General features: G+C 43.9%; 1 protein-coding gene across 2 annotated transcripts in view; it reads right to left on the bottom strand.

The window, feature by feature from the left end:
• The window catches only part of GALNT7 (polypeptide N-acetylgalactosaminyltransferase 7), a 78,155-nt gene that overhangs the window by 30,229 nt on the left and 30,528 nt on the right, over positions 1–17,398 (bottom strand). For both annotated transcript variants that reach the window (XM_049793051.1, XM_049793043.1), the window contains exon 2: positions 14,957–15,414. In XM_049793051.1, the coding sequence (XP_049649008.1) occupies positions 14,957–15,414 (458 nt within the window). The remainder of the gene's footprint in view (positions 1–14,956; positions 15,415–17,398) is intronic.

Here is a 17,398-nt window from a genome sequence, read left to right on the forward strand (position 1 = left end):
CCAAATCAGTAGACAAACTCACTTAAAAAAATTTAGTCCGAATTCTTATTGGTATAGCTGAGAGGACGGCACATTGCAGCAGATATGCGGGAATGAGAGGGTAGCATCCTTAAGCTGGTCTTGCCCCTAGACATTTCCCATCGCTCTTCCTGGCCCCTGTAGAGAGTTACTGTACGGGGCAAGAAGGAGCAGGCGCGCACCGATCCGTGAAGGGCTGGCAATGCCTCCCCTCGGCAGCACCGCAGGGAAGAGCAGCCCTGTTTGCTTCCTTTCCTCAGGGAACTCGGGAGTGAGAGGAAGCAACACCTTCAGATCAGTCCATGAATAAAAACTTCCCGTCCCCAAATCAGCACTGGTGTTACTGAGCAAAAACATGGACTGACTCATCACTGGAACGAGAAGAAACCTTTTGAAAGATACAGTAGTGACCTAATGGAGAAACAGGGTGAGTAACACTTCTTCTGACTATTAGCCTGCATACTTAAGACATGAATTAGTCCTGCTCCCTCTCCACCCCTGGGAGGGAACAGCACTGTTGGAGACCCCATCCCTCGATCACAAAGTCGTGCACCAGCCATAGCAGGAGAGGAGCCCCTTTATGGGGGACCCATATGGGGCTGGAGCGCTCCTTGGCTTGAGGAAATTTCTGCTCTTGCAGCGTTGTACTCCATTCACTAGATTGCTCTTACTGATGTCTCTTGGCCCAATCAACATGACCGTGGGTACATGCTCCAAGGACTGGATGACCCTACAGCCTCCCTGTTAGCAACCACTGTGGCTGCAGATGTGGACTTAAATTTCCTCAGGCTAAAAAGAGCCCAAGCTAGAGGCTGCTTCTACTGGAAGAGAAATCCAGGCATCAAGCAATAATGCAAGGGAAGAAGGAGAGCACCTCAACAGCAATTCAAGGGTGAGCCCCAATAAGATAGATACTTGGAGGGCAATTCGAAATCTTGAGCCAACAGAAGTGCTTCTCATATCATCCTGAATTCCCAACTTCCCTAGCATACCAGCACCTAAGCTCCAGAGAAAAGTAAGAGGTATTGTGGCCACAACTGACTCTCTATCCCGATACTATCTTCCTCAGGTCAACTATATAACTAGCACCTGCACTTTCCAAAGGCACATCAGTCCCCTCTCTGGGTTTTAAAGCACTGTACTTTTGTGCTCAGACCAAAACACAGCAGCACAGATTTCTCCAAGACACCAGGCAGCTGCCGTCACATTCCTGTACCCACTCCAGCAGCCAACTCCTAAGAAACTCGAGTCAGCTGTTTCAAGCCGAGAGCCCTGAATCAATACAAAGCTGAAGGTCTCAGGTTAGCACTTATCCTGAAATTGTAGTTGACACACAAAAAAAGGAATCTCTCTTCTCCATTAATACAAAACTGTTCACAATTTAAAATTGCATTTTAAGTTTTATTTCATGTTTAAAGTGGTATGAGATTCACAGTGATATTATCACCTACTGATAATTGCTTTATAGAGCATGCATTTTTCTCACTCTTTGAGAGGGTCTAGCACTAGGAGAGCCCAAAAATAAGTTAGGAGCTCTTTTTCCATTTGCAGCTTCCTCTTGTAGTAAGCCCTGTTCTCATCTTACAAGGAGACAGTCCTTCAGCAGACAGCATGCCATTTACATACTTTAATAGTGAATTCAGGGCTGCTTGTTATTTTAAATCATCAATTTATTATGACGACTGCATCACCCCCTAAGACGACGTGTGCCAGTTTCTTTCATAAAACACCTTCACCAGTTTGCTCATCTGTACAGTTGACGCCACCAAGGTCCTAGCTGCGACCGGCTGCTTGATGCCTGCAAGTCAGATGGATCATTGCCTAAGTCTAGAGTAGGCAGAAACAGATTACAGAACTGGGCATTTCTTCGTTAAGGTATGACTAAGTAAATCTGAAGTTAATTCTGGATTTGTTACCTATGAAGCCTTAAAGAGTATTTTTATGCATCATCAACATCAATGTAAGATTAGTCAACTTAAAAAACAGGGGTTCTGGAAGAGAGGTGAACAGGCAACCCCAGAAGTACATTTTGATCAGCTGAGCGAATTTTTTTTCTCCCCTTCAGCATACAGCAGAAAAACCTCTACTACACACTACCCAACAGCTTAAACCTACGCTGAAACAGCATTTCCTATTTTTACAATAGCTACAAGCTTCGTCTATTTCCATTCCTGAAGTAGCCTGCAAGGCTATGCGACTAAATTTTGTTATTAGTGCCCCTGGAAGCACAAGCTACATCTCCTACCAAACCTCTGAAAGTGCCACAATCCAAATTCAAGGCGAGGTCGGTACAGAGACTCAACGTTAGGGCTAACAGGAAAATTAAAGGAATACACTTTGCATTTTTTTTTAACCACCGGATTCTTGCCCATAGTATCACTTGCCCAACACTGAAGAAGTTAAAGCAATAAACACCATACGGCAGGAGAGCTGGGGCAGGTAGAAGGTCAAAATAAATCAGGGCAGGGGAAGCCACACGACAGGGAGACGGAGCCAAAGCCCTCTCTTTTCCTGGTTCGGTTTAAAGCGGTGCAGTATCTCTCTGCACATCTCCAGCCCTTCCGCAGCACCGCTACGCACCGTGCGCTACGGCAGGGAGGAGCCGGGGCAAGCGGCTCGCTCAGCACCGGCGCAGGATGGGGCTGTGGGTCAGCCGCGCGAAAGCAGTTTGTGGCGATGCGCTCCCATCTCCCCTCTGAGGCAGCCAGCGCGGTGTCCTCAGAAAAGGCTGGCAAGAAGCTACAACTCGCCGCGTGCAGCAGTTCTCGGCATTTCTCCATTGGGGTGGGCACTAGTTTAGGAAGTTGCGGCTTGATGGGTTTGCTTACGTACAGCTCAAGAGAATCCAGGCTGTGCGTAATTTTGGATTTATCAAATGCTGCCTAATATAGTATACCTAATATAATAAACCTAATTTACCTAATAAACAAAAGGCTAGAAAGAAGCTCGGGGCAGTGGACTCAGTCCCACAGAAGTACTTTATTTCCACCATGCCTTGCTCGTCAGAGATTAAACCTTGAAGTTCCTGCCTGCACTCAGCTGGACTGAATTATGACTTATATCATGCATGTTTATTTAAATGCTTTACAACAGTAAGTTCTGGTTAACAGGAACAAGACAGAGCATAAGAAGTTCATTTAATTTTTTTAGTTTCACATTCAGATTACAACTCATTTGACAGAATGCTTCTGCCATTTGCCCCAAAATTTCTATGATGCAAGACGGCACCTGGAAGGTTACACACGCAGCTGCAGGAAACCTCTCAGACTTCTCTCTGCCCTCTCCTCCAAAGTCAAGGTTTAAGGCAGTATTTAAATATACTCCAGGTGCTGCACTAGACTTTTCTGTTGAGCAAGTGGTCCTGTTCAGAGCTTGGTCTTCTCATTTCAAATGCACAGGCAAGTAAATCCAACTACAGATAACACATCTGGTGCCTCTGTCAACTTCTTTGTACTCTTCCAGTGAACTATTTCTCTGTTGAAAATTAAAATTTGAAACGCTAGCAGCCAACACTAAAGAGACAGGATCCATCTTCGCTGTAGTTTTCACTACTGGGACCTGAAATGTTAACAGAAAATGCTTGGTTTTGCTTTAAGGCCAATGCCTGGAATTCAAATCTTTCCTGACCACAAGGAGATGCTCTGACAATACATGGCTAATTACATTTTAAACACATTTTTTTCCTCCAGGAGTCTTGCCAGCAGTAAGGCAGCTGATAACCTGCAGAGGAAAGCCAGCCTTCCTGATTTAGTGTGACCACTATAATTCACCTGATTCTCAACCCCAGCCTTCAGTAAGGCAGACAAAGATCTATGCGCATGCTATAAAATTAGTTTTCTTGCTTACAGAACAGTTCCAGTGTACTATGTGGCACTTGAATAAAAGACTTTCCCAAGGTACCACATGAAATGAAACCAAATCCCTAATGCTCCCTTTCCAATGACACAGATACCAACAGTAATTACTGAAATCTTTTTTTCATATAACAGTATCAAATATGTAATTTGCACAGTGCTATAATTAAGGAACTAATCACATTCCTGAAGAAAGCAGGCTCCACTCCAGAGCTTTTCTATTCAATCTCCTTAGCTACAACAAGATTGACTGGACACCTAACTACTTACTGTAAAATAACATACTAAATTCATGTTATTTGCCCAGAGTAAAAAGACCAGCCATTTCTAATGAGCAGCCAAGATTGATCTGCCTTATTTCATACCCTGAGTAATTGTTTACAACTAAAGATTTCGGTATTTTTTTGACTCAACTCCAGCACCAAAAATTTTCTATACAGTTTGATACTTTTAATAGCACTTCAGCCAACCAAAGGGTCCAAGCTGTCACCATCAAACTTTGCTTTCCCAACACACAGCTCTGCATGTATGTATTCTTAAGTAAAGCCAGAAGTCTTTATTTTTGGCAAGAAATCCCTCCTCTGCTTGTACTAAAAATAATAAAAAAATAAAACAAACGCCCTTCAAAACCACATGTATGATTTTAAAAAACAAGCCAATTCTCATTCCCTTTTGATTTGTTTTATAAAATGTCGTGAGCTGCAAAAACAGTTTTCCAAAAATACATTTCTGTACACAAGGAACATTGTACTCAAACAAGGAAGAGTTACTTTCCGAGGTTTTTCAACAAAAGCTTATTGCCAGTTGTTCTGTTTGAAGTAAAAAGGTGACCCATAGCAACAGATCCGATTATTCGAGTACAAATTTGTACGGCCCAGGGGGCATGCCCTGTAACAGCAATAACGTCATTAAAAAGGAAAAGTCAAACTGGATAATCCATAGAAGAAAAAAAAACACTTTAAAATATTTATTTTGCCATGGTCAGACTGACAGATGTGTGTGGGTGATGCAGGTGAAATTCTGGCTCACGCTGGTGAGCGGACAGTAGTTATCTATTGTCATACTGAAAAAAAAAAAAAATCCAGGAAGAGATTGATTTGTCTCACGCCATAAACATGCACAAAGAATCATGATGCTTCCTTCTCCCAGTCAAACGACTCAGGATGAGATTCCTGCAACATTTGTCAAAAGAAGCTGTCAAAAAAAATGTAGTCTAAATAGAGTCAAAATACTAAAACCCTCTAGGTCAGTAAGAAAAATATGTAAGCAAGTCTTCCATGGGTTGAATAACAACAGCGTATCAAGCCTGAGCAATGCACGTTGAGCACCGATCCTTTCTTACAGCCAACACAGTTAATTACCCTGGCAAGAAATCTGATCAACAGTATGAACATCCCTGGCTTAAGGGCTCTACAGTAACGTAAGTTAGTTAATAGGACAGATAAGGAGTTTCACAGAGCATCACTTACAATATACTACAAGAGAATGCTTCTTGACTTGAATTTCAACCCAAAGTGCAATAAGCATGACCCAAGCCCAGCAAAATATACCAACGGAAACGGCAGATGTGGATTGGAGTGTTCTACTGTGAAAGTGAACTTCATAATGGAAAACCTGCATTGCTCCTTAGTGGTTTTGAGATAAAAGAAACTACAAAGAGGCTACTGCAACTAATGCATTGTAGATACCTTTTTTTAAAAAAATACTGAATACAGATTCTTTGGAACAACTCACATTGCTTTGGTCTTGTGTAATCAGGTGCAGCTCTTGAAATGAGCCAGGTATCAGACAGCCTCCTCTCAGAGCTCCACACTCATAGTCATCAGTGGTTTTACCCATCAGGCAGTTTCTTCTCCCTTTTTGACTCTTTCACAGAGAAACCATTATTTGAATGTTTCCTAACATCTGCCATGAGAAGTTCATGATCTCAGGTATTACAACTTTGCCAAAAAGGGCCCAGGAATGGCTACTCTGAGGACAACCTACCCAAAACACAGGAACAGTCCACTCCCACATGCAGCAAGTCCAACAGGCACGGCAGAAAGCCCACCTGGCTGCACCAAGAACTCCTGATGGAGCTCCAATGCAAAAAAGGAAGAGTAGGGAAGGTAGATGCATGGACTGGCTACCTAGGAGTACAGAAACATTGCCTGAGCACACGCAGAGAGAATTAAAGGCAAAGCTCCAGTGGAGTTGAAATCTGTGAGACGGGAAGGGCAACAGGAAGGGCTTGTAGGCAAAAGGAAGACTACAGAAAACACGGGTTTACTGCCGAATGAGGTGCAGCTTGGTGTCAAAGGACAGAGAAAAGACTGAGGCACTTAACACCTGATTTCCCTCCGTCTTTACTTGCAAGGTTTGCTGTCACACCTCCCAAGTCCCTGCATCTAGTGGCAAAGTCTGCAGAAGCAAAAGAATATCCACCATAGAGGAAGGGTGGTTCAGGGACCACTTCACTGGACGTATCACAGCAAATGGGATAAACGTGCAGAAGTCCATGGGACTGGATGGGCCGCACCGAAGGGTGCTGAGGGAGCTTGTGACGTTATTGTGAGGTCATGCTCTACCATTTTTACAAGGTCCTGGTACTTGACAGTGGTCCCTGACGACTGTCAAAGACAAATGCCATGCCCACCTTCAAGAAGGAGGATCCAGGGAACTATGGCTAGCCAGCCTAATCTCAGCCCCTGGAAAGACGACACAGCATATCCTGCTGGAAGCCATTTCCAAGCGCATGAAGGAGAAGGTGACTGGGAATAGCCAGCGTGGTTTTACCAAGGGCATATCCATCATCCTGACCATGAAAAAGCTTCCAACTCAAAATTAATACCTTCTCCCCCAAAAAACCAGCTATTAACAACAGCCACTGGGAATAAAAAGCATAAGGCTACGTCCTGCAAGGATCCATTTAGGATAATGACTTCAAAAGCAAAATGCAGTTTGCCTCTGCCTCGTCAGAAGGAGGCCAACACACAATGACAACGTTCAACACTGGGATTTGTATTAATATTTCTTTAAACATACTGGGATTATTACACAACACTTTCTGCTTAGGTAGTCACGCAGCAGAACTAATGTCTTCAATGCGAACGTACAAAAGAACATTAACCACAGACTCCATGCAATTGGACTTCTAAAAGTGACAGTCACTTCACTTAGGTCTCTATTTTAAACCCACTGAATTGGAGGCCAGACTTTGCAGCAAGTCTCTTCAGTGAGGCTTTTACCCACAGCTCCAAATGCCACAGCCCCTTTGGCCAGCACCGCGCCTGCTTTGCCATGCCTATCTTTAGCTACACCATGGAAAGTAGTAACACAGATTGGAAGAAGCACAGCAGAGGCCTGGCCCGAGGGCTCGTTCAGCATCTCATACCCACAGTCATGGGGCAGAGAGGACATGGACAATTTATTTATTTTTTCCAGATGGGAAGAGGGAGAAAATAGCTGGATTTACCAAATTTCCAGGCAATGGCCAAAAACCCAAGAAGCAGAGCTTCAGCGCCTGGATGAGAAAACGGTGTAGGGCAGCGTGTTTTGAATTCATTAGTACCTGCTGAAATTTTTGGAACTGATTAACTTTATCCAGGAAGGACTGCCTTCTCTAAAATAAACCACATTACTAGAGCTTAAATGTGCGAGGGACCTTCTAGCATGAAGATGAGGGGAAGCCATCGATACCACCACACAGAAGTACTGGCTGCCCAAGCAGGACTCAGACAGCACCTGCGGACATGTATGGAGGAATCGGAGCACCTGAGAGGACAGAAGACACAGGCAGGAGACTCCCACTGCCTCAGAGACACAGTAAATATAAACCGTGCTTCAGAGACCACCATTTCAGGCATCACTAGTTAGTGTTTCCAGGGGCAGCGCATCACAGAACCCAGAGGAGAAGCAGCATATTTTGAGCCCTGAGCGCAATGTGGAGCTCAGCTGAAGACGTACCTGTGTAGAAGCCACACTCTAATTGGCGGGAGTAACTATGACTCTCTTAAGATGGGATCATAGTTACTAACTGGGCTGAGCTGCAGAGGTTACACCTCCTCGTGGTCCCGCTGGATGCCCTTCGGGGTAACCAAGTTAACCTCTGCCCCAGTGGGGGAAGTATAACTACTTCCTTCCTATCGTCTGGCCTCACCAACCATTCGATAGATTCGGACCGGTGATATAAACTCCTGGCAACGATTTTCAGTCGCTGCCCAAAGCCTCGCCTACGGGCACAGTTGGGCTCAGTCACACAGCACTTGAGGGGGTGTTGTCTGACTTATACTACTCCTCTATCTGGACTGGCAAAATGGGTCGGCCGATGCGAATTTCCTTCGTGTCGGTGGCCACACAAACAAGTCCTCTGGACTTGCGTGACAATGTGGTCTCCTCTTCCATCCAAGACCACAAAACTGGGGGATTGCTGGAGGCGAGATTTGAAATAAGGGGATTGGAGTTTGTGAACTCTGATCTGGAGGGTCTGACAAGCCAGCAATCTCCCACCCTGACTGACCTCCTGGCTGTGCTTCCTGAGGTGTATGAGGTACCTAACTCTTTAAGTCTCAGGGACAAGAACACCTGTCCGACCCCGGTGGAGGACGAGAACGAAGAGGAGGAGTCCCCACCTCTCGGAGCTGCGGCTGGGACCTCTCCATTGCCATCGACTCCGGTCTCACGGTCCCGTGAGGATCTCCCAGCGGAGAGCACTCCTATGGTGAAGATCCTGGACAAGAATCCATCATGTCCGTGTTATGTCAAGGAAAGCTTTATTTACTTCTGTCGATATCGTACATATATTTGTGAGTCATTCGAGATCTCTTGTAAGGACGTAATTATTGTTTTACTGTTCTGGTTGTATTGTTTTTTGCTATATTACTGTTGGTTGTTCTTATTGTATCTATTGCTCTGTCTCCTATTGTTCTTGCTTTATTGTCATTTGTTGCCCTGCTGTCTGACTATTGATTCTTTAATAAAACTACCCCTGGTACTCCTGCTCTGTTACCCTGGCCCTGGAAAGGTTGGGAGAGTAAGCTGGAACTCGTATTCATGACGTGTCACATCAAGACAAAATATGAATTGGAATTGACAAATTTTACCAATTTGGACTACTTACTGGACTGGACACAGGTGGACGGGCCACCTTTACTTAACTCGGAAAAGAAACACATATACTTTTATGTGTTTGTTAAATAGCCACAATGCACTGAAGTTCTAACGCCAAGAGAGAGGTGTCCTAGTAACACCTCCTTTTGAAAAGGGGAACTACAAAGAAGCGAGTTGGCTTACTGAAGAGAGAAACTAAGGGTAAAATGCTTTCAGGTAGCATGGAGCTTTTTCAAAGACTCCGTATTAGAAGCTGAGAGTGTTTATCATTAATCATAAAAAAAAGAAAAAAAAAAGCCTAGTCAGGAACTAGGGAAAGCCAGCATGATTGAAAAACAGATGCTGTTAGTAGTAAGACAGACATTCTTTAAATGCACAGGGTGGTGTCCAAACAAGGAAAACAGAAATGAGCACTAATTCAGGCAAACTGAATGTAAATAATAAGATAGATTAAAAAAAAAAAAAAAAAAAAAGTTTGAGAAATAGCTTAGTGAACTATAAAAGCTGCTATTGAAATATTTTTTTCAACCACCACAAGTAGGATGCCTGCCAGAAAGTCTGGCTGATAGATGATCAAAATGAAAAGAGACCACTTCAGAAGCAGGAAAGCTAAATTAAGTATTTCCGTTGAACTCCTAGCAGTGACCAATGCCAGATACCCAGGAAAGAGAACAAAAGCAGGGCAAGCACGCAGTAATACTTCCCCCATTTTATGCTCCTATCTTCAGCTACCTAAAGCTTAGGGACTTTGTAATTTGGAGATAAAAGATACCTGCATGATAGCTTCTACTGGATTTTTCTGCCATGAATAGCCTAATTGCTTTTTTCATACTTTTTTTATAAAACCAGTATTTTCAAAAGAATGCAACATGAATTGACAAACTACTGTGGTGTATAACTATTGCTGACACCAGCCTTGTTATCAAACAAACAGAAGGAGGAAAACATGACACCAATTTTTATAAAAGGGCCCCAGGGAGTTAAAGAATTGCAGACCACTAAGTCTGACTTCTGTGCTAAAAAGAAGCTAGTAATAAATAACAAAATCAGTAAACCATAGACACGGCTTTTGTGGAAGAAAGCCATGCCGCAGAAATACATTATCATCTTTTGAAGAAATCAAAAACTATGTGGACTTGGGTGAGCCTATTAATAGAGTAACTTGATTTCCAAAGCCTTTGATGAGGTTCTTTGCTTTCTTTATAAGCAAAGTTCTTCATCAAAGTATGGCAGGGTAAGATAGAAGATCTCTTAGATTAATAACTGAAGTGTAAAAACTGTCTGTTCAGCCCAATTTTTTAAACAAGTTTGTCGCTGTAGCAGCTTAAGTGTCTGTGCTGGGCATCAAGCTGTCCACCTCCTCTTCCAGGTCATATCTGAGCAATAAAAAAAAAAAAAAAAAAAAAAAGAGTTCTTGGTAGTTGCAATTAAAATGACTATAAACAGCTGCAGAATAATTCAAGGACACTATCAAGGAAATGAGCTGGCAGGAGAGCTCACTGCAAGTGCAAATGAACGTATATGGAGTGTTAGACCACTCTTAGTGCGTATACTCAGTGACAGACCCTAAATTCAGCATTACCACTCGAAAAAAAATAGATCTTGGAGTCGGACGCGGATAGCCCTTTGAGCATTTTAGCTCAGAGTTAATGAAAGGGCAAACTGAATGGTAAGAATAATAAGGAAGGAATATGAAGCATTTATATAGTAGCTTGATGTAGATTATCTCCCATATTCCCATATCACAGGGTGGCAGAGTAACAGAGTTACGTGACAGTATCCGGGAGGAGAGGTTAAACAAACACCATGTTCTTCAGCCTGGAAAAAAGTCACTGACTCAGGATGTCATTAATTCCAAGGGTATAAATGCATTTAAAAGACAAGTCTGTGCACAGAAAAAAGTCTATGAAGCATGACAATCCTGTTGCAATTTTTGGCTCAAGTGTCCAAGCCCACTGGTTGCCAGGAATGAAACTTAGTCCATTCTTGTATGTTTTCTCCCAAGCATATGTTATTGGCCAGAGCTAGAGACCAGATTGTCAAGAAAAATGATCTCAGTTCAGACCCAGGATAGCTGTATTTTTTTAATTTAATTTTATTTTAAAATGCTCTGAACTAGTGGCTCTTTATGCTATAAAACAACTCAGTTCTTGCTCTCCCTAGCAGCAATGCTCTTCAGTTACAAATTATTTTATTTTTTTTTTGAGAGGACACACCTTGTTACCTGACAGCATTCATCCTCAAACCTAGGTCCATTTTTTATTTCCCTAGCATGGTGTGTTTATCTTGAATCCAAGATAATTCAGAAACTTTATCACTCTATTTTTACTTCAGCTCTACCTCTGTGCAGACTCCTGATCACAAAAAAAAAAAATATCCAGGGAGCAATTGAATTAATATCCTTCTTCCCTAAAGCTAACATTAGTTTTATCACAGGTCTGCTAGAAGGCAGGGACAACATGTAAAATTCAACATACATGACTGCTCGTAAAAGGCTGCCACCCTATCAGTATTAAAAAAAAAATAAAAAAATAAAATCCAAAAATGGTAAAAATTACCAAGTTTTAAGAAAAAGTTTTCTTCCAGCAACTGTACAGGGGTTTTGGACAGGGCCTGCTAAACCTGCCCTACTTCTTTGCAACTAGAAATAAGGTGGAAAATAGGTATTGCTCCCACCTAAACCCAGTTTATGGCTCCCCTGGCCCTCCCGCAGAGCGCTGAAAGGCTGCAGCGAGATGATGCCATCTTTGAGATTTTGTACACTGACTTTCACATATCCCCATACATTCTTGATTTTGGTTAATCAAACCTATGACTTGCTGTATGCCAACAGAAGTGTTTGGCTTCAACCTCAGAATAGATTGGTTAAAATCCGTAAGGCAAAAGTATGCAGTACTGGCAAAACGGAAATATTCTGATGTACCTGACAAACAACTTCAACATGCCATCCAACGTTATTCCTCTCTACAGGGCGCAGCAAGAGTTAAGGCTTTTTACAGCAGCAGAGGCTGCCCAGAATCACCAGAAGAGTTCCTACTGAATCAATAAAGGCAGCTGGCAAATCATCTTGGCAACGTGTCCGACTCCAAAGTCAAATCTAAACAGCAGCATTGAATCCTCCTTTATTAGCATTTCTTCCTTCTTCCCCCTCCAGCAGGGACAAGCCCTAAGGCTACGTGGCTTTTAAGCTGCGAGACGCAGTTCTTGCAGCACTGTTTCGCTCCCCGCTAGCACTGCCTGGAAAAGCGGCATACTTCACTGAACAAACCTGACTGCTTCGGGTGACGCTTAGAAATTCTGATGCTTAAAGGAAGAGAAGGCTGAGGTGAGGTCTACCTGGATTGGAATGTCTACGAACGAATGAACACGGTCTCTGCCCGAAAGATCTTCCTCAATGAGCAATGCCAAGATAGCATTAACCAAAAAAAGATGACTATACTGCTGTTTGGTAGGATTAAACTGACTGTTGATCAGCCTTATCAACCAAAATGGCTTCTGGACTTTCTAAACAGATCAGTGGGAGGAAAAGAAATGGTGCATCCAGCAGGCAATCTGCTACCTTTTGCTGCATTTCTTACTGATATTGGGGGATGAGCAGGAAAGCGAGTATGTTGATACCTGAAAGCATATAGCAGTATCAGCCAATCTTACACTGCTTCCCTTCTCTTCTGCTGTTCCCAGGTGACACACAGAAGCTATAAACCTTTAACCCATTTAGGGCAATTGCAAGCATCCCAAGTATTCAATACATGAAGTATTTTGATATAAAGTTGTCTGAAAGATGCCTTTTGTTCATGTTTCTCATGCTGTTTTGTTTGCTTGCTTAGAACGTTAAACAATAACATGTAACTTTGATTTGAGCTGCTGGCTTGGGCCTCCATGGAAGACTTATCTGCAAGTGTGCTTGGAGGAAACTGCTTCTAAATTTCATCTTTTCCGCTCTGATCAGTCACATGGCTGTCTCTCCTATTCCTCAAAGTACACGAAGTATTTAATTCTTCTTTGGGAATTTCCATTTATGACTCCCCTTCAGAACAGAAGTAAAGACAAACTCTGAGATTATGCCAAGAATACTTCAGGAAGCTATAGGTGTGGAACTATTTGGCAGATACGTATGCTCTCTGATGCCCTCCACCTTGGCGAAAAACGGAGGGGAGGGAGTACTTTGAGCTCTGCTGCCAAAGATCTGGCTGATAGCCTGGGCAGAAGCAGCCCAGTCCCACCTGCACGTGACACGCTGCCACTTCGGCTTTGCTGTCCTTGCGGAGCACAGTCAGGAGGGGAGCGTGCTTCCAGCTCCTTCCCCCTCTCTCTCCAGGGAAGGCAGGGCCAAAGCGAGCTCTGCTAATGTGACCTCCTGCCATCAGCTGCCCTCTGCTCAGTTAATCACAACACCCGATGGGAAAATGGTTTTTCTCTGCCAGTTTCCTTAGTCCTGTTGCCTCCTACAAAAGGGGCCCCAGTGGCTGCAAACGCCTCAGCAGAAGCAGCAGTGTCTAGGGAATAACCTCCTGAAAGAAAAAGCTGACCTACATTACCCAGATCATTTCTTCCCCTTCAGAAAAATCTCATTAGCAGAGAGGTCCAACGCTGATCGCAGCGAAGAAAGAAAACTGAAGTGAACCCTAGGACGGCCAACGCTTCCTCGCCACTGGCAGCAGACGGGCATGGTCCTCTCCTCTGACTGCTGGCAAGTGGAAACCTTTAGTAAGTCACCTGAGGAATACGGCTTGATGGAAGGGAAACGCTGTACTCTGTGCACTTTGTTCACTTTCAATGGGTGCGCACCAGGTTGTACATTCAAGCAGGCAGCCGTACGTGCACAGGCATGAGTCAGACTCACAGCTGGCCAGTTCTCTTCTACCTTGCAAAATGGAAAAACAACCACTATAAAAAGCCACAGCAGAGCCTCAGTAACCAGCCAGTGACCAACCAAACAGATCAGCTGCCACAGCTGGAAAGATACAACCCAGAGGCTGGTACCCACTCCAAGGATCGGCATGGCTCCACTGCTAGGGATGAGGGGGAAGTGAAAACAAGGCAAGTACCTCATTTCACACTGAACTCATATACCCTCCCCTCCAAATGAAAAAAAGCCCAACCAAACCAAACCAAACCGAAACAACCCAAAACCCAAACAAACAAAACCCCTACCAATCAATCAGTTTGCTCAGAAGACCTGTCCTTAGCTGATATTTAACAAGGAAAATTGTATCAAATGCAGATCAGCCTGAGAACAAATTTGGCTCCAGCGTATACCAAAGATCAGAAGAGACTGTGTAAACCTGTTAGTAATTATTGAACAAATGTTAGTAACTTCCCAGAATTTCCCCACACCAAAGCAGACACCCTCCCAACGAGTAAAAAATGTTTTTTCTAGATTGCTTCTTTCTTTATGATAAAGGTGGTGGGAAACTGTTAGAAGGCTACTCTTCCATCAGCTCCATACCTGAAACACCACTATGGCAGATCCATACTTCTGTTAATGCAGGTAATTAAGCAGAGTTATTTAAAGGGAACAGTATTTCTTTGTTTCTGTTCTCTTTAGTTAGTTAGTTTTCATTTTTAAAGCATCAAGGTAAAACCAAAACTGAATAAACTATCTAATGTAGGAATTTCTGCAGGAAATAATAAAGAAAATCATTCTTTCTTAAGAATAAATCTTAAGAAGTTGCAGATTAAGAAGAGAAGATAGTGCAATGAAGACTGCAGCTGGACCTGGAACGTGCAAATACCTGCAATTAGACACTAAAACAGATGACTTCAGAGATAAATCAATATAGATAAAGTATTCATGAAAGGAATCATTGCAACAGCATTAAGAATAATATATGGAGACATTTGGTATAGTACAGCACTCTTGCCTGTCGGGACAAGAAGCCTTAAGTATTTGGCCTAATTAATAATATTATTTTAAGCATCCATTAAGATATATGGAAAGAAAATAATTAAATCCCATAAAAACAGAACTAAAAGAAAACAAAAAGTTTGCTTACTCTTCTTGACGCAAGTCATTAACGCTCCGATCTAGTGAGATCATATCACTTGCCACCATATTAAACCCAAACTCTTTAATGCTGGCTTGAATGGATTCTTTGTAATCTGGTCCTAAAACATATGGCTTCGCTTCCTCTCCAGGGCCACCAACAACTCCATGAGGCTCAGGCTCTTTGGGTTCAAAATTACCAAGGACTCCAGGTCGTAAAACAGGATCTCGGTATACAAATGTCTGAGGCTTAAATGTGAGATACTGCCTCTGGATGATGTTTTGCTGTTTGTTATCACCACCACCATGATGATTTAGTTCATTTTTGGCCTTATTTTTCCTCCGAATGGATTCTAAGTCCACTTCCACACCTTCAACATGAGGCCAAGGTACCACAGGTTTGAACTTCTCATTTCCTAGTCCATGGTCTCCTTTGTTTGGCATGGGTCTGTTGGCTTCTTTGTCATCCTATATATACACACACAGAGAAACAGCAGGAGATCATATAAATTGGTGACCCTTTATTTATTTAAATCCAGCACCTTAATGCACTGAGGTACTAAATATATGTTACGCAAGAAGAGAGAAGTCTCCGTTAAGGGGCTCAGTGAACTCTTTTTACTGAGCAACGTCACCAGCCGTTGCCCACACTTACCTTAGCGAGTAGGTCCTGGAAACGGCCTAACACCCCAAGCATTCCCCAAGACCAAATACCCACGTAGGACGCGATAACCCAAACCTCGTTCAGGCAGCACACCAAACCAACGTGCAGGGAGCACCGGCAGAGCTTTTAATGAAGGAGAGGGTGGGACGGAGGCGGACAACGCCGCAACGCGGAGCACGGCGTCCCTGGGGCCACCCTCGGACACAGGGTGCTTCTGAGGCTGCGCGTACCAGCCGCTGAGACCTCCGCAGGGTCTCGGTGGTTGCTAGATACAGCCTCAACACGCTCCCGTTCTGGGAAAGAGCGCCGTGACTACGTGTGATCCGGCACGCACGTCTGCGGCAGCCTCGAGCCACAGCTGACCCCTACCCTGCAGCCCCGCGACTTGCTCCCACCACACACCGCTCCCTCTGCTGCAACAGCAGCCGCGAGGTACGCTGAGGGCACCGGGGACAGCCGGCAAAAATGAGACGCAGCTCTGATCTGAGCTGCTGCACGACCACACAGACAGACCCGCCTGGGGAAGCAGTGCCGGGGCTGAAGAGAGCTGCCCCAGGCACCGGCACCGATTATCTCCTGCACCCGTGTTTAAAACAACTTTACCGTTTTACGAGCGCTCTTCCCTGCCTCCACACCCAGAGATCTGAAGTTCTCGCTGAGAACAAAGGCCGGGATTCTGAAAACTGCTCGGCATTTTTGGTGATCAGTGAGGTTGGTGGGGTTAGGAAAAGGGTGGGTGATTTTGGAAGAAACTGGACAGAAAGGCTCTGAAGTCTCCAAGTGTGAAGCCTCCAGAGTACAGCAGTCCCACCCACGAACGCTCCCCAAAACATAGAGTCACTGCTTTTTCCAATACTACTGTCCAAGAGGACAACTGGGAAACACTGTTGAAAGTTCAGATTTCCTGCTAAAATCATCTATTTGTAAACAGGACACATGTTAGATCACACCGAAACCTGCAGAGAACAACGCACACATTTTAGCAACGTCTCACTAGCTATCCACAAATACAGAATCAAACAAAAATTGAAATCAGAAGGACGTCACCTATTCAAACCTGCTGGAGGCAAGGACAGCTTCACAGTTAGACCAGGTTTCTCAGGAGGCTCGTCCAGTCACACCCCGAAAACCTCCGTTTTTCTCAGGACAACCTGTTCCAGTTGCTCGACCAGTTCACAGTGAAGGTGTTTTTCCTCATACCCGAGTGGAAGCTTCTCATGTTGCACCTTGTAATGACTCCCTCTTGTCCTTACTGTGCGCACCCCTCCAAAGATTTTACTTCCATTTTCTCTGTAAACCTCACTTTTGAGGGTGAAAAGATGCAATTAAGATTCCCCACTAGACTTTTCTCCAGCCAAACCAAGCCAAGCTCCTCTACCCTTTCCAGGTGTGTGTCACATGCTGCAGCCCTCTAACCTCCTTAGCAGGTCTTTGCTGGGTCCTCTCCCATTTGTTAATCTCTCTCCTGTGCTGGGCAGCGCAGGAGGAGAAATCAGACACAGTGCTCCAGATGCAGGGTCGTTAATGCTGTGTGTCGGGAAACAAACCACATCCCTTTCCTTGGCGGCTAAGCTCTTCCTAGTGTAACCCAATATGCAGTTTGCCTTTACTGTGGCAAGGGCACAAGACTGACTCATGTCCACGTTTAACTAAACCACACAATACTTACTACTACATTACAGTGTTTTCCTCACATATCATTCTGCACAATAAAACTTCAGAAATTAAGAAAAATCCAGTATAAAATACGTCTAGGTTAACATGATAACAATGGGAGTCAGCCTGGTT

The sequence above is a fragment of the Accipiter gentilis genome, chromosome 3 (assembly GCF_929443795.1).
Source record: "Accipiter gentilis chromosome 3, bAccGen1.1, whole genome shotgun sequence".
NCBI classification, from domain to species: domain Eukaryota; kingdom Metazoa; phylum Chordata; class Aves; order Accipitriformes; family Accipitridae; genus Astur; species Astur gentilis.